Here is a 24,696-nt window from a genome sequence, read left to right on the forward strand (position 1 = left end):
AACCCTCTCAGCACTGCGACCCTGAGCCGACCAGCGCTGCCCGATGATGACGAAGATGGTGATGATGATGGCGCCGGTGGGGGCGGCGCGATGATATGATGGTCGTGTACAAGGATTTGGGGGGGGAGCAGTGAGAGGGGGGAGCAGTGAGAGGGGGGAAGGCAGTGAGAGGGGTAGAGCAGGGGTGGAGCTGTGAGAGGGGTGGAGCTGTGAGAGGGGTGGAGCTGTGAGAGGGGGAGCAGGGCGGGGGGCTCGGCGATGTTTGCAAAGCTGAAGAAGAAGATTTCGGAGGAGGAGGGAGGAGGGGTTGTGCGGGGCCTCCCTGGACCGGGCCTTGCCGGGCGACTCCCACGCACACTCAGCCGCGAGTCCCTCGCCTCCACCGGCGCCGACTCCGGGGACGACGCGGTGAGAGAGCGACTGTCACCGCGCTTGCCCCAACTTTACACTCACACTGCACTCACTGTGTCCGTGTGTGTGTGTGTGTGGTGGTTCTGCGCTGTGTGGGGAGCGGTAGTGCAGCGATTAGCGCGTTACGCTATGAACCCGGCGACCTGAGTTCGATTCCTGCTCACGGCCAGTACCGGCCTCAAATGAGTACCTGGTGCGATGTGAGCACATCGCCACTTGGGAGGCAAAGGCAGTCAGGTGTGGTGCTGGCCACCCACCCCCTCGTGCGCCGTGCCGGCATTCATAGCTGCTACTCACAAACAACACTTGCCCCAACAGTCTGTTAAGGCTATACGCAGTGCCGGATTATCCTAGTAGCCAAAGTAGCATATGCTACGGGCCCCACACTTTCAAGGGCCCCGTGCTAAATGCTTTCAAGCTATAAATTCCGTTTCAGTGATTCTGCACTTGCTCTATTACTACAGTACTATACTGCCTTCAACTTTTATGAACGACTGGGTATTTAAGGTTAACGATTTGTCGTATTTGGCTGTATAACAAATGAAAAAATACAATTACTTTACTATGCAAGTTAAAAATGAGTGTTTTAATATTTATGTATTAAACATTTTTAGTTTCCCTTTGTAACATATGCTACAGGCCCCGCACTAGCTTAATCTGGCACTGGCTATACAGGGGATTTTTGTCTTTGTTGTCTTTACTCTGCGCTGTGTGGCGAGTGGTGGCGCAGCGGTTAGTTCACCGTGCTCCGAACCCAGCGACCTAAACTCGATTCCTGCACATGCTCACCAACATTGACTGACTCTTATATTAGTACCTGGTGCGGTGTGTAAACATTTCCACCGGAGAGACAAAGGCGGCCAGGCATGGTGTTAGCCACACTACCCCCTAGTGGGTTGTTCTGGCCTACATGGGTGCTCTCTAATATTTCTTGCCTCAACAGTCTAAATTGGGGTTTTTTGTGTGCTGTGTGTGTGACTGTGGGTACTGCGTGTGGTGTGCCATGCTTAGTCTCTGGATGGCAGCGCCTCCAGGGAGGAGCTGCTGGTGCTCCTGTCGCGCCGCACTGACCAAATCCGCAAGCTCGAGGCCAAACTCGGAGGTGAGACACACGGTCAGGGGGTCATGGCGTCACAGTTAGGCTGGACGGCTCACAGGTCAGAGACGCTCAGCTGGCACCGCTGAGGTCCTGGCTTCCAATCTGGGTTATTGATGGTCTGTATGGTGATGTAGATGATGATGTAGGTGGCAATGGTGACGTGGGTGATGTCGACGGTGGTGATGTTGATGTTTATATATGTTGAACTTCTTTTGCACGGTACGTAGCCAACCGTGCTAATCGGATGATGATAATGTGGGCGTGATGATGATGTTGGTGTAGTGGCGATGTCGATGACGTCGATGTGGGTGATAACGTAGGTGATGGTGGCGATGTGGGTGATGTGCAGAGTGTGCGGAGCAGCTGAGGAACACAGCACGGCTCAAGGAGAAGCTCGAGGCAGCGCTGGAGCGCCAGCAAGACTGTACGTGTCACTTTGTTGTCACCACCCGTCTAATCATCATCGTCATGATCCATCTTCGTATGTATTTTGGATTTCTTTGGCACCGTACGTAGCCAACCGTGTTAATCGGAGGTGCGGGAGAAGGACAACAAACTAAACACAACAACAAGCAGTTCATACCCATGATCCATCATCATCCTCGTCTGCATCCTGATCATCTTGATTGTCACCGCCGTCGTTATCGCCATCGGCCTCATCAACATTGTTGTCGTTGTGACCTCTCGCCCCCACCCCTTGACCCCGTGATTCTGGGCAGCCTCCATGAGGAAGATGCAGGAGCTGAATGAGTCATACCAGGCCAAGCGCTCCAAGATGGCGGAGAACGCTACTCTTGCTCTCGAGAAGAACAACAAGGTGATGGTGGTGATGGTGGTGATAGTGGTGGCAGCAGTGGTGGTGATCGTGATAGTGGAGGTGATGATGGCGGTGATGGGGATGATGGTGATGGCAACGACGGGGATGGTGTCATGGTGATGGTGGTGGTAACAGTGAAATGTGCGTATTTGACTGCTATAAATTTGCACATGATATGCCATTTCGTTGAGCTTTCATTTGTATCAGGTGGCTTCTGAAAAGAGTTATTTAGCTCAGTGAATCTTAACTGCTAAAATAATTTAGTGGTGAATGGCAGATGTGGGTGGTGATGATGGTGATAGTGTTGTTGATCATGGTGATGATAGTGGTGATGGTAGTGGTGATGATGACACTGATGCTGATGTGTGGTGATGACAACAGCGATGGTGTTGTGGACGTAATGTTGATGATGAGACTAATGAGAATGACGTTTGTGTTGTGTTGAATGGTGTTGATAGTGATCTAAGGGACTGCAATCAGTGAACTATCGGACAGCTGTGAAAAAGAGCTTCATAGTTCATGGGATTTTCCAGGATGAATAAAGATTCTGATGATGATGTGTTGTCCCCCAGGAGTGGACGGAGAAGCTTGCGGCGATGGAAAAGGTGAGTGCCACCATTACATCATTCCAGCTCGCTCGCTCACAAACCTTCAGAGTGAGCATCACGGGTCCAACCACCACCACGCGATATTCACGTGTGTGGTGTAGTGTGTGTGTGCGTGGTGCATTTGGAATGATCGAACATCATCAGCCATGGTAACTCCACTGCTGGATGGAGGTATTGGCACATTGATGTGTATCATATTGATTATGCTGGGTTTCTGATGGTGTGTACGGTGTGTGGCACTTTGTGGTGAGGCATGGCCCGTTCTGATGGTGTGGTTGTGGGTTGTGTGGTGTATTGTGGCATGGTGGTGTGGTGGTAAGATATGGAGCTGAGTGGACTTGCCGGTGTCAAGATCGGCCTTTATTGAGGAGGCTCGTGAAGGACGCTACTGGGCAGTTGGAGGGCAGTTGCCAACATCAACGGAGGGCAGAGGAGCGATGCTCACAACAACGAGCGGAGCACTGGGCAGCTGAATTTCAGCGAGGTGGCACAGTTGGGGGGGCACAATTGGTGCATTTGCCAGCCATCTCAGTAAACCCATGGCACCTGGGTCCGTTCCATGACCTGCCAGCAGCGAGAGCCTTTGACACGCCATGTGCCCTTGGAAGTGCACCTAGCCTGGCACTAGCGCCTGTGGTGACGTCACCGCCACTTTGTGGCAAACGGCGGCTGCTGCTGTTGTTGTTGTGGCGCGGCGTGTCAGGAGAGGAGGGAGCTGGCGCTGCGCCTGGCCGAGTTTGAGGAGCGCAGCGCTGACTTCTTCCAGCGGCGTGACGAGCGCGATGAGCTCACGGAGCTGCAGCAGCAGGAGACCGCCAAGGTCAAGCACATGGTGCGACACCAACCTCCCGACCCCCGGCCCTGCCCTCCGATAGCTCCGTCAGTCTGTCCGTCCATCTGTATATTTGCAGTTTGCGGTGTCTCTCTCCGCATGGCAGCGTGGATTTTTCTCCGGGTCCAGTTTTTCCCTCCACCTTCAGAATCGACGTGCATTTAAGTATTTGGCTGCTATAATTTTCCACGTGATGAAAAGCCACTTCGTTTGTGGCCAGTTTGTTTCTGAAAAAGCTATATAGCTCAGTGGGCCTTACCTGGAAAAATATAAAGTTTAGTTTAACATAGACTGGGACGAGCTCATGCAATTCACTGTTCGGCCGTCTGTGTATCGGTCCATCTGTCCGTGGATCTGTCTCTACATCTGTCCGTCTGTTCATCTGTCTGTATGTATGCCCTGTCCATCCGTTTCTTTGTATATCTGTCTGTCACGGGATGGGGGGGGGTCTCGCTAATCATTGTTAATTATATAAACAGAACTTTAGTGTACAGTGAAAAATCGCTAAAGTGATTAAACAATTATTGGTATGCAGATATCTGGCTGAATGTCTGTGTATTTTGTTAATGGGGAGCGGTAGTGCAGTGGTGAATGTGTTGCGCTACGAATCCAGCATCCCGAGTTAGATTCCACTCATGGCCAACACAAGTGATGATTATCTGAACTGGTCCTGGGCCTCCTCCCCTAGGTTGACTCAGGCTAAAATGAGTACCTAGTGCAATGTGTAGTAAACATTACCACTCGGGAGACAGAGGCGGCCAGGCGTGGTGCTGATCACCCACCCCCTCATGTGCCCGTGTCGGGCTTCAGAGGTGCTGCTACTTGCCAACAGCACTTGCCCCAACAGCCTGTAACAGTTATACGGGAGATATTTGTGTATGTGTGAACGTGAATGTGTGTTTGTGTGTCTTGTCAGCTGCTGCGCAAGGAGGAGGAGAGCCGCTGCCTGAGCGAGGAGGTGGCGTGCGCCAGGCAGGAGGTCGCCGCGCTAGAGGCTCAGCTCGAGCGGGCGCAAGAGGAGCTGTCAGCGCTCCGGGCCAACGGCGCCGCACTCAAGAGCGACAAGTGGGGGTCCCCCACCCACTCCCCCACCCACTCCCCCCCTGCCAAAGTGGAGGTCCCCCTGCCCTCCAACCCCCCCATCCAACGCCCACCACCCCATGTCATTCCCCCTCTCTCTGCCCGCATCCGCCATCTCACCATGCCGGTAACATGGCTCTGGATTTGTGTGATGTGACTTGTGATGTTTGTGTGATCATGTGATGTGTGATTTGTGTCTGGCATATGTGTTGTGTGTTGCGTGGATGTGTGATGCGTGTGTATGTGGCGTGTGGCGTGTGTGGCGTGTGTGGCGTTTGGTGTGTGTGGCGTGTGTGTGGTTTGGTGTGTGTGTGCGGCGTGTGGTGTGTGTGTGGCGTGTGGTGTGTGTGGCGTGTGGTTGTGTGTGTGTGGCGTGGTGTGTGTGTGTGGCGTGTGGTGTGTGTGGCGTGTGGTTGTGTGTGTGTGGCGTGTGGTGTGTGTGCGGCGTGTGGTGTGTGTGCGGCGTGTGGTGTGTGTGTGGTGTGTGTATGTTTGTGTGTAGCTCATACCTGCGGCGGGAGCTGGAGGAGGAGCGCCAGCGAGGGGAGCAGCAGGAGAGCGAGCTCTCACTACAAAACCAGCGGCTCTCCCACGAGCTGGCGCAGGTGGCACCGCACACACGCCACACGCACGCACATCACACACACACGCCACACACGTCACACACACGCACACATGTCACACACACGCCACACACGTCACACACATGCCAAACGCAGACATGTCACACACATACGTCACACGCGTCACACATCACACACGCCACACGCACGCACATCACACACACGCTACACACGTCACACACACGCACACATGTCACAAACACGCCACACATGTCACACACACGCCACACATGTCACACACATGCCAAACGCAGACATGTCACACACATACATCACGCGCGTCACACATCACACATGCCACACACACACGCCACAAACACACGCCACACACACGCACATCACACACACACGCCACACACGTCACACACACACACATGTCACACACACGCCACACACGTCACACACATGCCAAACGCAGACATGTCACACACATACGTCACACGCGTCACACATCACACATGCCACACACACACGCCACACACATGCCACACACACACACCACACATACAAACACCACACACACCACACACACGCCACACACACCAGTATGGTGGTGGGGGTGATAGTCGTGGTGGTGGAGGTGTTAGTCGTGGTGGTGGAGGTGTTAGTCGTGGTGGTGGAGGTGTTAGTGCTTGTGGTGTGCCTGTATTTGCATGGGAAGTGGTAGTGTAGCAGTTAGCACGCTGCGCTACAAACCCAGCAACCCAAGTTCGATTCCCGCTCACGGCCAACACCAGTGACGATTATCTGAACCAGTCACGGGCCTCCCCTAGGTAGACTCGGCCTCAAATGTGTACCTGGTGTGGTGTGTAAACATCACCACTGGGGAGACAGAGGCGGTTGGGCGTGGTATTGGCCACCCACCCTACTGTGTGTTGTGCCAGCCTTCATAGGTGCTCGCTAACAGCACTTTCCCCAACAGTCTGTTCAGACTATACGGGGGATCTTTGCCTTTGGTGGCGGAGATGGTTTTTGTAGTGGAGATGGTTGTCGTGGTGGTGGTGATGGTTGCCGTGGAGGTGGTAATGGTTATCGTGGTGTTGGTGGTGGTTGTCATGGAGATGATTCGTGGTCATGGAGATGGTTGCCGTGGTGGTGGAGGGGGTTGTTACAGAGATGGTTTTTGTTTCTGGTGATGATGGTGCATTGATAGTGGTCATGGTAGTGTTGGTGCTAGTGGTGGTGGTGCAGGTGGTGCTAAACGTCGTGGTGATGGTGTCATGGGGAGGGTGGTGTTGGTGGTAGTGTAGTGTTGGTAGTGGTTTTGTGATTACGAGTGATTGTTTATTTGTGTGGTTGTTTGTGTGTTTTCGTTGGCCTAGTTCAGCAGTTCATTGTTTGTCTGGCTATGTTAAGTGTTTGTGTGGTTATGAGTGGTTGTTTGGTTATGTTGTGCGATTGTGCTGAGTAGAGTGATTGTGTGGTTGTGTGTGCAGGCCCGCTTTGCGCTGCAGGAGCTACAGGAGGAGCACAAGGCCCTGAGAGTGGAGACCGAGTCCCTGGGGCAGCAGGCGCAGCAGGTGGGGATGCATGGGGGTCTGGGTCTGAGTTCAGAGTCAATCAGAATCATAATTACGCTTTGGTTCTTTCGGTAAAGTCACGTAGAAAGAAAAATAAATAAACGCATACGACGTTTCGATTGCAACACAAGCAATCATCATCAGGTACAAATGAAAGAGAAAACAAACCTAGTAAACTTACAACACAGAGAGTTGGCTAACATGACAGTCAACACACTACCTGGTTGATTACGTTCTTCCAAAGATTGATAAATTTGAGAGAGACAAAATACAAACACGGAGACACAGACAGACACATAAGCAGAGAGAGATAACACAGAGACACACAGAGAGAGGCACACACATAGGCACACAGAGAAAAAACGCCTCTGTGTCGAGGCTACCACAATAATGCTTTCAGCCTGGTAAAGAGCGATGAGTGAAACAAACGAGACAGCTTCATACGAGACGAGAGGAACAAATTGAAAATTAATTGATGATTGAGTGATTGATTAATTGATTTGACTCGCCACTTCACAGGCTGCCAGGGAGACTGAGCAGCGCTGCGCCATGATTGGTCGGCTCACGGAGAAGGCGACGTCGCTGGAGAGGAGGATTGCGGGAGACCTGACAATGGACCAACACACACAGGAGCTCCTCCTCGAGGTGGCTGCCTGACTCCTCCACCAGGGGACCACACCGCCTCCACTAGGAGACCACACCGGCTCCACCAGGGAACCACACCACTTCTACTTATGAACCACAACCGGCTCCTCCAGGGGACTACACCAGCTCTACCAGAGGACTACACCAGCTCTACCAGGGGACTTGATACCTCCACAGGGGGCCCATATTGGATCATCTCTAGGTTTTACAGACAGGGCCAATCCAAAAACACTTTCAATCTGAATTTAGAAGTGTTACAGGTTGATGAAGATGATGAGTATGATGATGTTGTTTATGATGATGATAACGACGTTGACGATACTGATGACGCCGATGACAACGATTATGATGTTGATGACGACGAACACGATGATGGTGATGATATTCACAACGATGATTGTTGATGACGACTTTGCTGACAGTAGTAATGATAACAGTGCTGCTGATGATGTTGATGACGATAACAGTTATGATGCTGCTGATGATGACAATGCTGATGATTCGTTAATTCCAGCGGGCACGGCTGGAGGAGCGCCTGGAGGAGCTCTCCACTCGCCTCTCTGAGTCGCAGGCCGTCGCCACGGCAACCACATCCGGCTTGGAGCAGCAGGTGTGTGGGGGAGGGTGGCCGGGGAGAGAGAGAGAGGGGAGGGCGGGTGAGGGGGCTGATCATCATTGGCGAATGGATTGATGATGTGTTCAAGTCTCAAGTGTATTATGCTTATATTCTTTGGTTCTTTCGGTAAAGTCATGTAGATAGAAAAATAATAATGCATATAAAGCGAATAATGAACTTTTTATTATTATATTTCTATCTACGTGGCTTTACCGAAAGAACCAAAGAATATGAATTCCTGCAGTGACGAAAGTTTTCAGTCAAAATGTATTATGTTTAACCCAATGAGAACTTGAGAGTCAGGCTAAAAGTATAATTTATCAGAGCAGGTGGGGTGGGAGTGTGTGGGTGGGTGATTTATTTGTTGTGTGAGTAGGTGGGTGAGTTAGTGTGTTATGTCGTACACACACCTCCACCCGACACGGCCAATTAGTAAGGTTGTCAACGTACCAATTTACGCAACCAGCGTTATCAGGCATGTTACATTTTCTATTTCGCTGGGGCACCTCAGAGCTCTTCACATCCAACGCCCGAGCACATTTTGGATTGGTGGTGGCTGTCCCTGTACGGTGGTGACTCGGCACCTGGCCTGTGAGCCAGGGGCCTGCGAGCCAGGGGCATGAGTCTCCTGCCAGGAGTAGGGGGCGATGTTGCTGTGTATGTGTGGTCTAGTCTAGGGGAGCCCCAGCGGCAGCTGTCCCTGTGCGTCCCATGGTGATTCAGAATCTGGCCTGCAAGAGGGCATTAGTCCTGCCAGTAGGGAACAATGATTCCTATGTGGTATAGCCTCGGACACCCCCAGTGGCAGCTGTTCCTGTGCGGCGCAAGGTGACTCAGCACCTGCCCTGTGCGCCTGGGGCATGAGTCTGCTGCTAGTAGCAGCGGGCGATGTTGCCGTGTGTGTGCGTGTGATCCCGATTTTATCTTGTGGGTCATTTGAAAGTTTGTCAAATTTGGGACCTTAACGCAGGCACACAATGACCTACATTTGCGTATGATGGCATGCGTTGTCATGGTTAATACCATCACCACCACAGCATTAACCAGAGATTTCCGCCAGATTCGAACCTCCACAATGAGCGGAAAACGCGCCACCACTGGGCTATGTCGCCGCGCTGCCACTAGGCCGGGGCTGTACTGCGGTTGCGGTTACACTGGCGTTGCGGTTGGGTTGCGGTATAGGTGAGGGAGTTGCGAGACCGTGCGCGGGAGCTGGAGGCGGCGGCGCAGGCGAAGGAGGAGGAACGCGCGGGGAAGACGCGTGCTCGCGATGAGGAGGTGAGCGGCGGCGCAGAGGTTACCGCGTTGCACTACGAACCCGGCGACACGAGTTCAATTCCCGCTCACGGCCAATAATCGTCTGAATCGGTCCTCGACCTTCACTAAGTCGACTGAGCCTCAAATGAGTACCCAGCGTCGTGTGTAAGCATCGTTACTGGGGAGACAAAGGCGGACGGGTAGGGTGGGTGGCTAGCATCGTCCTGGCCTTCATAAGTGCTACTCGCGAATAGCGCTTGTCCCCAACAGAAATTAAAGGCTACTCGGGGGATCTATATAGCTCTTTTTCAGAAGTGACCTGGGCACAAATGATGGCTCAAGGAAATGGCTTATGATGTGGAATTTATAGCAGCCAAATACTCTAAACGCACGTTGATTTTAAATGTGAATGGGAAAACTGGAGAACCCGGAGAAAAATGCATGTGACCACGGGGATGGAGAGAGAAACGTAAACTCCAAATATACAACAGGCATCAGGGTTCGGATCGAACCCACGACTTCCTGTACACCAGGCAAGAGCCATAACATTTTGCTATCGTGGCGCCCGAAACAAAGGCGGCCGGGCGTGGGTGCCACCCACACCACCCCCTTGTGCACCACACTGGCCTTAATAGGTGCTGCTCACGAACAGCACTTGCCCCAACAGCATGTGTGGGCTTCAGGGCGTCTCTTTATCTGTGTCTGTGCAGCTGCGCCGCCTGCACGAGGATCTCACCGCCACCAAGGAGGAGCTGAAGCGTGCACAGAGGGTGGCGACGACGCGGGAGAGCGAGCGAGACCAAGTGGTGCACTCCGCACTGCAGCCGCACCCACCTCGTCATTCACTATTGCAACCGAACCCACGTCATCGCTCCCATATTGCAGCAGCACCCACCTTGTCACTGCCTATATCGTCACTGCCCACCTCATCACACTTCACTGCAGCAGTGCCCACCTCGTCACTCCCCACCTCGTGAATCTCCACCTCATCACTCCCTACCTCATCGCTACCAACTACAGGAACACTCCATTAGACAGCTCCTCCTACCTCCTAACACCTCCGGACCACCTCCTCTTCGCCCCGTAACTCCCGTCTCACGACCCCATCCCTCCCTAACCCCCCCTTCCTTCTACCTCCTCACCTGTCCTCCGATCTCCCACCATCTTCCTAACACCCCCTCCCCCCTCCCCCTCTCCCCTCCCCCCCACAGCGTGCGGAGGGGGAGGCCGAGCGGCGGCGCCTGCAGCAGCAGTGGGCGGCGTCTCGCCAGCAGCTGGGGGAGCGTGTGGCGGCGCTGGACGCACAGCTCTCAGCGCTGGAGACGGCGCGCGACTTCGACCGCACGGCTAGCCAGCACAGCCTGGTACAATGAGGGTGGGGGGACTGAGGCTGGTGGGGGCTGGGGGGGGTACTCACAGACAAAGCAATTGAGTGGATAAATCACTTGAAACTGAATCTCTCATTGTCGCTCTTTACCAAATCATCACAACCCTTCCATTGCACCCCCCCCAACTCCCCCTTTCCTTCCACCGCCCCATGGTACTGCACAGGGGCAGCTGCAGGCAGAGGGCGAGGAGCTGAGAGAACGAGTGGCTGAGCAGGAGGCCACAGCACGCACCCTGGAGGAGGAGCTCCACAGCACCCAGGTGATGACACGAGGAGGGGTGGTGGTAGCCAGGTCTGGTGGTGGTGGCAGATTCTGGTGGTGGTCTGGTGTGGTAGTGGTGGTTGGGTCTGATGGTGGTAGTCGGGCCTGGTGGTCGTGGTCGGGTCTGGTGGTGGTGGTGATGGTGGCTTGGTGTGGTGGTGCCAGGTCTGGAGGTGTTGGCCAGGTGTGGTGGCAGTGACCCGGGTCAGGTTGTGTTTGGAGTTCGTCGTCACAGAGTGTGATACTCATTGTTTTCTTTCAGGCCGAGCTCACAGCTCAGAGGGCAGCACTCGCCCAGTCGATCTCTGACCTGGAGATGACACGGAGATGTGGGGATACACTACAGAAACAGGTGTGTGATAGCTACGTTTGCCTGGGTATACATGAGTACTTAGACGTGTGTGTGCATACAAACGGTGATACAATGTTTGGCGTGCTGCGCTACGAACCTGGCGACCCGAGTTCGATTCCTGCTCACGGCCAACATCAGTAATGATTATCTGAACCGGTCCTGGGCCTCCTCTAGGTCGATTAAACCTCAAAGGAGCACCTGGTACGATGTTTAAACATTGCCACCCGGGAGACGAAGGCGGCTGGGCGTGGTGTAGGCCACCTACCTCGACATGTGCTTGTGTTGTCCTTAATAGGTGCTCGCTACCAGCACTTGCCTCAACAGCCTCTTAAGGATAATTGGGGGATCTTTGTCTTTGTACACTTGGCCTCAGGCGTGGCCTGTCGTGAGGCTTGGTTTCTGCTCTATTACAGGGTAACACAAAGTATTTGAACCCTAACCCCTAATGCTCCACCCCTAACCCTAAACTCCTAGCCCTAATCTCTAAACCCGAACTGCTAGCACTAACCATAACTAACCCTTTTGCCATAACCCAAACACCCTTCTCCTGACCATCATCCATAGCCCTAACAATAACCTTTTAATCCTTCCACCTATTATCTCTTACCGCTAAGGTGACGTATACAAAAGGTGAAGTATACAATCGGTGACGTTTCGGACAATGGTCCTTTGTAGCACACGTGCTACTGAGGAACGTGTTGTTGAATCCCTAATGGGGCGGGGAGCTGGGAGAGGGGGGGTGGTGGGTAGGAGTGGTAGTGCAGAGATTCGTGCATGACACTAACAACTTGGCAAATTAGTACAATTGTTGACCAGTTTGGAGCCTCTCCTCCTCCCATTACCAACCAGCACTGACTAGCATGATGAAAACGAACAACACGTGTGGCGATGCTTCCATGGTGATGCTCCTGCAGCCTTGGCAGTGGTGTACAAACGACAAACCACTGGAGCTTTACACTTTAAAATTGTCCAGATATAAAAACTTATTTCTTTCAAACTATTTGCATTTCGTTTGTTGTCCTTCCCCCACACCTCCGATTAGCACGGTTGGTTACCCTGTACACTAACACACAGCCCTCTTCCCTTTATCCTATAAGCTTCACGCACAATCTCGAATGCTTGTTCTTAACCCCGGACCCCTTAACCTAACCCTCATACCCGAAAACCTAATCCCCAATGCTTTTAACACCTAACCCTAACTCCTAACAATAACCCCCGAACCTTAACCCTGATCCCTTAACAAGTCAAAGTGATTTCCTGCTAGAATGAGCATTGAGGCATTTGTTCTCATCCCCTGTTTAAAGCCCTGCAGAGGCAGTGGGGTGGGATTTCCACATTCCTATGACAGGAGTGAGTCTTTCCTTGGGACAAGCGGTAGTTGATCTTCCCCCACAAACTGATAGCAAATTTCGATTTAAAGCTTTCGTGACTGCAATGATTCATCTTCTTTGGTTCTTTCGGTAAAGTCACGTAGAATGAGAATAAAATAATAAATTGATAAAATAAAATAACACAATAATATTCTCACGACGTTTCGGCCACAACACAAGCGGCCTTCATCAGACGAGCGGCCTTCATCAGACAGTCTCGCCCCCTTCACCTGATGAAGGCCGCTTGTGTTGTGGCCGAAACGTCGTGAGAATATTATTGTGTTATTTTATTTTATCAATTTATTATTTTATTCTCATTCTACGTGACTTTACCGAAAGAACCAAAAAAAACTGATAGCAATTTTATCGAACCTCCCCGTGGGCCCTGCGTCCACACAGCTGTGCGAGCTGCAGGAGGCATTGGCGCTGGCGGAGGGGAGGCTGGCGGAGGCTCAGGAGCGCTGCACCTCCACAGAGGCTCGGAGCTACGTGCTCGAGCAAGGTACGGACGGAGACGCAGCAACAGTAGAAGCAGTAGTATGAGCAGCAGCAGTAGTAGAAGTAGCAATAGATGCAGCAGTAGCAGTAGAAGCAGCATTAGCAGCAGCAGTAAAAGCAGAAGCTCTAGAAGTACAGTGAGGGAAAAAAGTTTTTGATCCCCTGCTAATTTTGTACGTTTGCCCACTGACAAAGAAATGATCAGTCTATAATTTTAATGGTAGGTTTTTTTGAACAGTGAGAGACAGAATAACAACAAAACATCCAGAAAAACGCATGTCAAAAATGTTACAAATTTATTTGCATTTTAATGAGGGAAATAAATATTTGACCCCCTCTCAATCAGAAAGATTTCTGGCTCCCAGGTGTCTTTTATACAGGTAACAATCTGAGATTAGGAGCACACTCTTAAAGGGAGTGCTCCTAATCTCAGCTTGTTACCTGTATAAAAGACACCTGTCCACAGAAGCAATCAATCAGATTCCAAACTCTCCACCATGGCCAAGACCAAAGAGCTCTCCAAGGATGTCAGGGACAAGATTGTAGACCTACACAAGGCTGGAATGGGCTACAAGACCATTGCCAAGCAGCTTGGTGAGAAGGTGACAACAGTTGGTGCGATTATTCGCAAATGGAAGAAACACAAAAGAACTGTCAATCTCCCTCGGCCTGGGGCTCCATGCAAGATCTCACCTCGTGGAGTTGCAATGATCATGAGAACGGTGAGGAATCAGCCAAGAACTACACGGGAGGATCTTGTCAATGATCTCAAGGCAGCTGGGACCATAGTCACCAAGAAAACAATTGGTAACACACTACGCCGTGAAGGACTGAAATCCTGCAGCACCCGCAAGGTCCCCCTGCTCAAGAAAGCACATATACATGCCCGTCTGAAGTTTGACAATGAACATCTGAATGATTCAGAGGACAACTGGGTGAAAGTGTTGTGGTCAGATGAGACCAAAATGGAGCTCTTTGGCATCAACTCAACTCGCCGTGTTTGGAGGAGGAGGAATGCTGCCTATGACCCCAATAACACCATCCCCACCGTCAAACATGGAGGTGGAAACATTATGCTTTGGGGGTGTTTTTCTGCTAAGGGGACAGGACAACTTCACCGCATCAAAGGGATGATGGACAGGGCCATGTACCGTCAAATTCTTGGGTGAGAACCTCCTTCCCTCAGCCAGGGCATTGAAAATGGGTCGTGGATGGGTATTCCAGCATGACAATGACCCAAAACACACGGCCAAGGCAACAAAGGAGTGGCTCAAGAAGAAGCACATTAAGGTCCTGGAGTGGCCTAGCCAGTCGAAGGTTCGAGTTGCCAAACGTCAGCCTCGAAACCTTAATGACTTGGAGAAGATCTGCAAAGAGGAGTGGGACAAAATCCTTCCTGAGATGTGTGCAAACCTGGTGGCCAACTACAAGAAACGTCTGACCTCTGTGATTGCCAACAAAGGTTTTGCCACCAAGTACTAAGTCATGTTTTGCAGAGGGGTCAAATACTTATTTACCTCATTAAAATGCAAATCAATTTATAACATTTTTGACGTGCGTTTTTCTGGATTTTTGTTGTTGTTATTCTGTCTCTCACTGTTCAAATAAACCTACCATTGACAAACAAATGATCAGTCTATAATTTTAGTGGGCAAACGTACAAAATCAGCAGGGGATCAAATACTTTTTCCCTCACTGTAGCAGAAGTAAAAGCAGCAGTAGCAGTAGATGCAGCAGCAGTAGAAGCAGCAGCAGTAGAAGCAGCTGCAGTCGTGGCAGTAGAAGCAGTAGCAGTAGAATCTGCAGCAGTAGAAGCAGAAATCGCAGTAGAAGCAGTAGAAGCAACAGCATTAGAAGTAGAAGCAGCAGTAGAAGCAGAAGCAATAGAAGCAGTAGCATTAGAAGTAGCAGTAGAAGCAGCAGCAGTAACAGCAGTAGCAGTGCTACTGTCCATCTCAGGGGTTAGGGTTAGGGGTACGGTAACCCTGACCTCACCGCCACCGCTGACCCTATCACGGATGCCCTCAGAGCTGCGCGCCAGCGAGGCGCTGGCGGAAGAGAGGCAGCGTGCCAGCGAAGAGGAGGTGGAGGAAGGGGAGGCAGCGCAGCCAGCGCAGGCAGGGCCTTTGGGGACACATGGGGCACGCAACGGGACCCGGGAGGGGCCGGGGGGCGGGAGCGACGATGGTGGTGATGATGGCGCCACTGCCGCCGCCGTAATTACGGTCGCTGCTATTTCCGGCACCGCTGAGGAGGAGGGGGCCAACTCGGTGCTGAGGATGGAACTGGCGGAGAAGCACAAGGTTAGCGGGGGTGGGGTGGGGGGGGGGTATGAGGTCACGTGATGGCACACAAAGGTCACGTGACTATACTCTTTGGTTCTTTCGGTAAAGTCGCGTAACTTTACCGAAAGAACCGAAGAGTGACTAGACACGGGGTTGTGTGATGGGACCTGGTCACGTGACGGGACACAAGGTCGCGTGACGGGACACAAGGTCACGTGACACTACACGAGGTCATGTGACAGGACACGCAGTCGCATGACTGGACATGGGGTCATGTGACGGTACACATGGTCACGTGCCAAGACACAAGGTCGAGTGACGTTAAACGAAGCTATTTGATACGCTATACGTAGCGCGGCACGCCGTAACATGTTGTTGGCTGACGCTGGGTGTCACCGTGCCGCACAGACCATCAAGCAGTTGCAGCAGCGCCTGGCAGAGCTCAAGAAGACTCTGCAGAGGGAGCTGGTGAGTGACGGTGCCCACCTGCCTGCTAGTCCGTTATCCCACGTGTCCGCTAACTCGCTAGTCCGTTAGTTTGTGTGCTCACTCGTCCACCTGCCCGTTAGTCCACTATCCCGCTAGTCCGCTAGCCTGCATGCTAGTCCACTAGTCCGCTAGCCTGCCTGCTAGTCCGCTCGTCCACTCGCCTGCCTGCTAGACCACTATCCCGCTAGTCCGCTAGACTCTGCTTGCTAGTCTGCTGTCCTGCAAGTCCGCTAGACTGTTTGCTCACTAGTCCGCTATCCCGTTTGTTCGCTAGTCCACCTGCCCGCTAGTCCACTATCCTAAAAGTCCACTAGCCTGTCCGCTCGCTAGTCCATTATCCCACTAGTTTGTTCGTCTGCTAGCTTGCAACCCCACTGACCCACCATATATTATCATCCCGCTAGCCCAATAGACCACTGCATTTCACGATTAGCCTTGCTTGCCTGCACACTAAACGTACGTAGCCATCTCGATGGCGAGATGTTATCTGCCTTGCCTGGTATACAGGAGGTCGTGGGTTCGATCCTGACCCTGACACCTGTATATTTGGAGTTTGTATGTCTCTCTCCTCGTGATCGTGTGGATTTATCTTGGTGTCCTCCAATTTTTCCCTCCACATTTAGAAACATGCGTTTGAGAGTTATTTGGCTGCTATACATTTCCACAATGTAACCTACTTCGTTGACCTATCATTTGTGGCCAGGTTACGTCTGAAAAGAAACTATATAGCTCAGTGGGTCTTATGTCATAAAATTAAAACATGTTTAGTTTATATTCTTAGTTCTTTCGGTAAAGTCGAAAGAACTAAGAATATGAATTACTGCAGTCACGAAAGCTTTAAATCAAAATATTTAGTTTATATTACGGCTTGTGGAGGGAGGCCTTCACCCAGCAGTAGATAGATCATGGTTGATGATGATGAAGACTCACATCATCTCTGCCCCTCAACTGTCTCCTCTCCCCTCTATTGCCACTACCCCTCACAACCCACCCCCCCCCCCCACCTCACCAGCGCCTGAGAGTGGAGGGGTCCGATTCTGGGAATGCAGCAGCAGGAGTGGTGGATGGAAGGGAGCGACCGTTTGGGGCCTCCCACTCCTTGATGGCCCCCCACGAGCCTCCGGATTGGTTGAGGGGGGGCGGAGTGCTGGGGGGGGCCGTGGGCGGGGGCCTGGGGGGCGGAGGGGCGGGGTTTGGGCCGTATGCGACGGGCGCTGCCGGCGAGCCGCCGCGCGTCAACCTGCAGTACCTGAAGCACGTGGTACTCAAGTTCGTGTCGGCTCGTGAGGCGGAGGTATGGGCAACCAGCGCGCAACCCGACTACCGATCGTGAAGCCATGTAACTGACCATGCAACTGACCATGCAACTGACCATGCAACTGACCATGCAACCGACCATGCAACCGACCATGCAGCCACCCACAACCACCCATAACCAATAACAGTGGCGAATTTTTTAACCAGTCCTGGGCATCTCCAAGGTCGACTCAGCCTTAAACGTTGTGACGTCCGAACCTCAGCACTTGGGAGACAAAAGCGTGTGGTGCTGGCCACCCACCTCGTGTGCCGTGCCAGTCTTCGTAGGTGCTACACGCTAACAGCTCTAGCCCCAACAGTCTGCTAAGGCTATACTAGGGGTTGTTCACAACCATTTACAGCCTTCGGCCAGGAAAGTCACAAAAAAAATTGCACACGAACGACGCATTCACGAAAGCACCCGATGCTCCGTTTTGAAGTTTTAAAATGAAACATTTGAATTATATTATGTTTTGAATTAGATAATTGTATTTCTTCATTTGAAGCTTATGTCATTTTACATCTGGAAGGACATTTCGTGTGAATCTTCTCTCGTCGTTAAGTAGATGGCATTGCTGGGGGTTCGGTTCGATGCAGACTTTCACCTGTTTGGGATTGTGGGATCGAGATAAGGTGACATAGAGCTGGCCGTGCGAGAAGACCGCCGTCTGCAGATCGATTCCAACGTAATCGAACGTTTGTGCCCTGCGCCTCCGTCGTTCATGCAGGGGGCGCGTATGTTTGCAGCGCCACCTGCATGAAAACGACAGAAAGTGCAGCGTTAATCACAGATAGATAAAGTTGTGCGCTTATATAAGAGTATGGGGGATCTTTGTCTTGTGTAGGCGTTCCACCTCGTTCGGGCCATCTCCGTACTGCTGCACCTTTCCTCCCAGGAGGAGCGTCTCTTGAAGGAGACGCTGGAGTACAAGGTGTGACCACCACTCAGAATCAGTATCACCACCAACATCACTGCCACCGCTCGCCACCACTACCACTCACTGCCAACACCACCGGCAACGATCACCGTTGTCGCCGCCACCGCTCACCACTCTCCTCACCCCACGACCCTCACCGCTCTCCCCTCACCCCTAGCTACACTCCGCCAACCTTATTCCATAGCGATTCACTGCACTTAATCACAACTCAGTCAATCTGAGTCTGTGTAGTGACTGACTCAGAGACACTAAGAGTGGGAGGCACTCTGTTTATTAAACGGCCATAACAGTTCACACTTGGTAATTACGGTTCCCAGTCAGGACAGCTGGTAGACTGCCTGACTGGCGACGCTGAGACGGTGAAGACGGAGATGACGGTGACGAAGACTCCAGCAGCAGCACAATGGGATCCTACTCCAAACGACAGCCCCGAGGTCCCCTCCGGGGGCCCCTCTTATACTGTCAGCGTGGCCTGGCTATGCCCTGGCCACGCCCCCCTTCTGGAACCTACTAGCAGGTTCTTGATGTGCCCCTTCCGTAACCTTTCCCCTACATCCCTCTCTGGTCTATCACGTGACCTGCTGTCATTCAGGACTACTGTAGCTGCAGATCCCCTTCCCTGCCAGCAGCCAGCGCTATGCTGCTAAGTGACCGATTCTATGTCACTACACAAGTATAGGTGTATCTATGTGAGCCTATTGGTCTTTGTGAGTCTGTGGATGTCGATGTGAGTCTGAATTCCCATGACTGGGCTGGGACCATCTTACCACATGAGAACCTGGTATAGTCGAAGCTGTGGCAGCCGCAACTATGAATTCAAACTCAGGTTGTCAGTGCTCTGATCTCTGAGTCACACGGTCACTTACCTCTTTGCCCCTCCCCCACATCCCCAGATGTCATGGTTTGGAACGCGGCCAGCCCCGCAGGGCGCCGTGCGTCCCTCCATCACCGGCAGCGGCCTGCCCTGGCAGTGACGGCCTGCGCGTTCTGCCTTTGCGTGGCTGCTGCGGTCTCCGAATGCTGGGGAGAGAGAGTGCATTCCTTGCTGTATTTATAAAACTAAATTCCGCTGTGGAGGTTGGCTCGCGGATGTGGAACCACGGAACGGACTCGCGCAGGTCACTTCCTGCCCCCGCCGTAAGGAATTCCGGGACATGGGCTGCCCCCCCGACCCCATTCCCACCCCGGATCACGTTATCGTCGTTGGTTGTACTGCATCGCCATGGGGCGCCAAAGCTCCCCTGCAGAGGGCCGCACGGTGGCGCTAGCAGTGCCACGCGTCGCACCCGGCCACGCGTCGCAACCCGGGCACGTGTCACATTACTCCACTGCAGCTTAGCAGCAGTGGCAGCAGCGGCAGCCCATGCAGCAGAGAGGTGGGGTGTCCGACTCCATCTGGCCCTGCCAAGTGACGTGTGGCCGGGTGTGATGTGTGGCAGTGTGTGGCAACGTGGTTGGGTGCGACGCGTGGTCAGGCGTGACGTGGCCGGATGTGACAACGTGGCCAGGTGTGACCTTGGCCGAGTGTGGCAACCTGGCCGGGTGCGATGCGTGGCCGGGTGTGACGCGTGGCCGGGTGTGATGCGTGGCCGGGTGTGACGCGTGGCCGCGTGTAATGCGTGGCCGGGTGCGACGTGCGGCCGGGTGTGACGCGTGGCCGGGTGTGACGCGTGGCCGGGTGTGACGCGTGGCCGCGTGTGACGCGTGGCCGGGTGTGACGCGTGGCCGGGTGTGACGCGTGGCCGGGTGTGACGCGTGGCCGGGTTTGACGCGTGGCCGGGTGTGACGCGTGGCCGGGTGTGACGCGTGGCCGGGTGTGACGCGTGGCCGGGTGTGATGCGTGGCCGGGTGCGACGTGCGGCTGGATGCGACGTGGCTGGGTGAGATTGACTGGCTGAGTGGTTGACTCGCCACATCAATAACACTGGTGTGTGTGGTCTTAAAAGGAAAAATATGTAATAGGCGACATTTCAGTCAATGGCCCTTTCTCATAGCATGTGAAAAGATGTGTGCGTTAAGAATGTAATTCTCATCAGGCCTCACGGTGTAAACTGCACTGTCCAACGCTTAGCCACTCTTTCTCTTTGGCCTCTCTGTTTATGTGCCATGAAGAAAGGCCATGGCCTGAAACGTTGTCCGTTATATATTTTCTTTTAATCCCGCATTGTTATTGACGAACGCGTTGAGTTTTAGTTTTTGGTTACTTGTGCACCACTGCCAATGCAGCATCACCAAATAATTGGAGTGACTGAGTGACTGTTTGTGCGACTGAGTGAGTGACCGAGTGAGTGACTGACCGCTACGATTGGCTGGAGAAAAATCTGTTACTCCATTCCATTGTACGCACGTACATTACGTTGAACTTATTTCGCACCATACGTAGCCAATCTTGCTAATCGGAGGCGCCCACCAAGTTAGCACGGTTGCCCCACGGTTGACCCGTCGCCAGTGGCGATGGCCACCTCCCGCACCATCCGGCGGATCGTGGCGTTGGCCGGGAACGTCGAGACGACAGGTGGTGGTGAAGTCAGCGGGTCGGTGGCGGCGGTGGGGATCAAGAAGTCGCCACATGACACCGCGTCGTCGACGGATCGACGCGGCGCGCCCCCGCGATGGCGAGACAATCGATCTGCTCCGGTGCCGGTTCCGTGCCGCGTGTGAAGGGGATCTCCTGCAGCAGCCACTAGAGGCGCTGTAATGCAATCGAATCGGACATCCGACGAGATCGCCAATCAGTCCGTGTGTGTGGAAGAAAGTAGGGGTGGCGTCGCCTGTCGTAGGGGCGTGTCTCTGCCCATCTATGGGCTTGTTGAGCGTGAATCGAGGTCAGTCTGGTTAATCCACGGTTAATCCGACGGCTCCGGTAAGGGTATAAATTCGTCGAACGTTGATCGCCGCGTCGATTCATTGGCAAGCGTCATGGGAAACGCCCGCCCTCCGCCTCAGCTGCGCGATCGGTGATTAGTTTGAAAGTCCGTTTTTTCTTTTATCGCCCATCACAGCGCCACGGCGTAAGATACAATCAACCGTTGCTGGACCGCGACAATCGAACAGTGCGGCTCGAGAATCGTCGCTCGGTGGCGGAGGGGCGTGCATTGTTGAACGTGTCGAGTGATTTCCACACCGAAATATTTTCGGGGTTGCTGCTAGACTGGGGTAGGTGGCACGTGACCCTGCAATAGTGGCGGCCACAGCTCGTTGCGAGGGGTACACTGAATGTGGTGTGGGGGGGGAGTGTCGGGCAGTGTTAATTTTGTTTAGATAAAAAAATATTACATCGACAGTGTTTATTTGATCAGAGTCAACGATGACGATGAGTGGATGAAGATGGTTACTACTGCCCAATATCACCATCATCACCACTATAATAGAGGTTTTTGTTTGGGTTAGATCGCGTAAATATATAAAGTGTCGTTAAAACCCGCCGCCACCCGACACAGCCAACTAGTAAGGGTTGTCACGTGAACAGAACGTGCCAGTTCGTCACTAGTACAGCACTAACCGGTGTGTTGGAGAGCCAAGCCACAACATTTACAATCAGAGTATGACGTTTCGCCAGTAATTACAACTAGCTTCATCAGGCGACAGCCAGATTTGTGGAGAAGTCAAACTGCAAGAGCGCGAAGCGTGGTCACCACATCTACTCCTATATATATGGAACGAAACAATAAGACTTCTCCACAAATCTGTCGCCTGATGAAGCTAGTTGTGGCTTGGCTCTCCTACACACTGGTGTGCTGTACTAGTGACGAATTGGCCACGTTCTGTTTACGTGACAACCCTTACTAGTTGACTGTCGGGTGGTGGCGGATTTTCACGACTATTATGGATATTGGTCGCGAAAGCCGACGTGTTAATCTGATCATCACTACTATCACCACCACCACCATCAATACTACCACTACTATCACCACCATCACTACCATCATCACCACTACTATCACCATCATTACTACCATTACTACCACGTCAAGCTATAACCCGAGACAAAGCTAATGGGTCCGAGTGAAGATGCAAACCACAGTGCACTGAGGAAGCCAGGGTGATGGCTGTGTTTGCGTGTTTGGACACAGTGGTGCAGTGGTTAGCACGCTGTGCTACGAACCCTGGCGACCCGAGTTGAACCGGTTCTTGGCCTCCCCTAGGTCGACTCAGCCTCAAATGAGTACTCGGTGCGATGTGTAAACATCGCCCCTGGTGAGACAAAGGCGGCCGGGAGTGGTGCTCGCCATCCACCCTCTCGTGAGCTGTGCTCGCTCACAGCACAGTCTGTTAAGACGATACGAGGGATCTATGTGTGTGCAGGGTTGTGTGTGTGGAGAAGTGTTGTGCGCAGCGGGCAGGGTTGCTTTTGATCCTGATGTTGGTGCTGCTCGTTAACAACGCTTGCCCCAACAGTCTGTTAAGGCTACAGGGTGGGGGGACCTTCGTCTGTACACAGACCGGGGCTCACCGAGTGGCTTCGTTGGTAACACTGTGTGGTGGGGGGTTGTGTTTAGGCTAAGAGCGACTGCTTGAGAGCCACTGAAACACCGGGAAAGCTCCACTGTTCAACGAGACTAATACCGGCTCCACACCAGAGCCATCGGTTACCGTTGCGCGACTCGAGTCGCTCTCGAAATTGCGCAGCTCATTCATCGTCCGCACACGCAGCTCGCTGCTGCTATGTCCGCAGCGTCTCGGCAGTACAATTTGGAGAGCCGATCGATGCTTAAAAGCCGAGTCCGTCTCTTCACAATGGAGTTTGAGAGACGTCTAAGTGCAAGCGACTCGGTTGCGTGCAATGGATTGCATGGGTTGCGCTTTGTCAAGCAATCACAACTCTTTGGTCACCCTGTTTGTGGTGCAAAGGGCAAATCTGGGCCCAAGTGGCAGCGGATTTGCCGCTTGTTGCAGAGGTTCGAGGTTCCAATCCGGCAGGTCGTCCTGGTTACTACTGTGGCGTTAACCAAACATGCACCGCGTGCCGTCTGCTTCACAGCGGATGTTAAAGATCCCCTGTGACATTCTAAACGAGTCGTGTGCCAGCGTGATGGTACGAATTCGAAAAATTACACTGCAAATGGCGAGATAGGGATCGCACGCAGCTGCAACATCGCCCATCTCCCCCCTTCGCTGTCAAATCACCGCAGGCCGCGTCCGAAACACAGCAGTGGCACCTTCCTTCGCAATGGTCGCCCTGGGCTATCGGAACGACGGCGCCAGTACCGGACGTGCTCAATTATGATCAATAACTGATCGCTCGGGTGTGGACCAGGCTATGTCTTCAATAAGCTCCCAGTTGACCGCGTTAACTCTGGCGTCGGGTTAGGGTGCATCGTCACGTGACGGTCGCGGTTAGAGGGGCGTTTTGCACTCCGGCGTAGAAGCTCTTCTCCTCTGCTGCATCAAGGACAGCATTACCGTGGTTACACCGCAGTTACCGTGGTTACACCGCAGTCACCGTGGTTGCACCGCAGTCACCGTGGTTGCACCGCAGTCACCGTGGTTGCACCGCAGTCACCGTGGTTGCACCGCAGTCACCGTGGTTGCACCGCAGTCACCGTGGTTGCACCGCAGTCACCGTGGTTGCACCGCAGTCACCGTGGTTGCACCGCAGTCACCGTGGTTGCACCGCAGTCACCGTGGTTGCACCGTAGTCACCGTGGCTGCACCGCAGTCGCCGTGGTTACACCGCAGTTGCCGTGGTTACACCGCAGTTACCATGGTTACACCGCAGTTACCATGGTTACACCGCAGTTACCATGGTTACACCGCAGTTACCATGGTTACACCGCAGTTACCATGGTTACACCGCAGTTACTGCCGTCAAGCGAGAGGCGACTACTGCCTGAAGTGCGACATCGCACTGGGGGTTGATTGTGAGTTCGTGTGCGTTAGTGCACGCGTGTGTAAATGAGTTGATGTGTGTGCAGTGGTTGGCGCACTGTACTACTAACCTGGCATTCCGAGCTTGATTCCTGCCCGCAGACAATTTAGGTGATTATCTACACCGGATCCTGGGCTTCCCCTAAGTAGACTCAGCCTTAAATGAGAACCTGGTGCCGTATGCAAACATCAGGATTGGGGAGACAAAGGTGGCTGGGCATGGTCCTGGCCACACCACCCCCTCAGTGTGCCGTGCCATCCTTCATCGGCGGCACTTGCCCCAGTAGCCTGTGTAGGCTATATGGGGGACCTTTGGGTTCATGGGTACAGTTCTGGGACAAAAAAATACTTGTTGGTTTGCTCTCCCCGTCGGCTCCTGAAACTAACTTATTCGGATCATCGCTGTGCTTCTAAGCCCTGGGAATAAAAGATCTGCAACCCTC

At 53.0% G+C, this 24,696-nt stretch overlaps 1 protein-coding gene across 3 annotated transcripts; it reads left to right on the top strand.

Moving 5' to 3' along the window:
• Positions 1-216: 216 nt before the first annotated feature.
• GOLGA1 (golgin A1) lies at positions 217-24,696 on the top strand. 3 transcript variants are annotated; one of them, XM_076056134.1, is made up of 22 exons: positions 217-408; positions 1,423-1,513; positions 1,860-1,934; positions 2,230-2,327; positions 2,900-2,932; positions 3,639-3,755; positions 4,684-4,832; positions 5,350-5,452; positions 6,907-6,990; positions 7,510-7,635; positions 8,150-8,245; positions 9,434-9,529; positions 10,219-10,314; positions 10,720-10,872; positions 11,060-11,155; positions 11,420-11,509; positions 13,279-13,381; positions 15,406-15,680; positions 16,071-16,130; positions 17,164-17,445; positions 18,293-18,379; positions 19,279-24,696. In XM_076056134.1, the coding sequence occupies exons 1-22, from the start codon at positions 259-261 to the stop codon at positions 19,357-19,359; spliced, it is 2,541 nt and encodes an 846-aa protein (XP_075912249.1). In that variant the 5' UTR covers positions 217-258; the 3' UTR covers positions 19,360-24,696. The 3 variants fall into 3 exon arrangements, with proteins under 3 accessions (XP_075912249.1, XP_032835499.2, XP_032835498.2); XM_032979607.2 differs by having other exon boundaries at positions 218-408; positions 3,639-3,767; XM_032979608.2 differs by lacking the exon at positions 3,639-3,755.

Source organism: Petromyzon marinus, chromosome 74 (assembly GCF_048934315.1).
Source record: "Petromyzon marinus isolate PM22_M1 ecotype Great Lakes invasive population chromosome 74, UKy_Petmar_22M1.pri1.0, whole genome shotgun sequence".
Taxonomy (NCBI): Eukaryota; Metazoa; Chordata; class Hyperoartia; order Petromyzontiformes; family Petromyzontidae; genus Petromyzon; species Petromyzon marinus.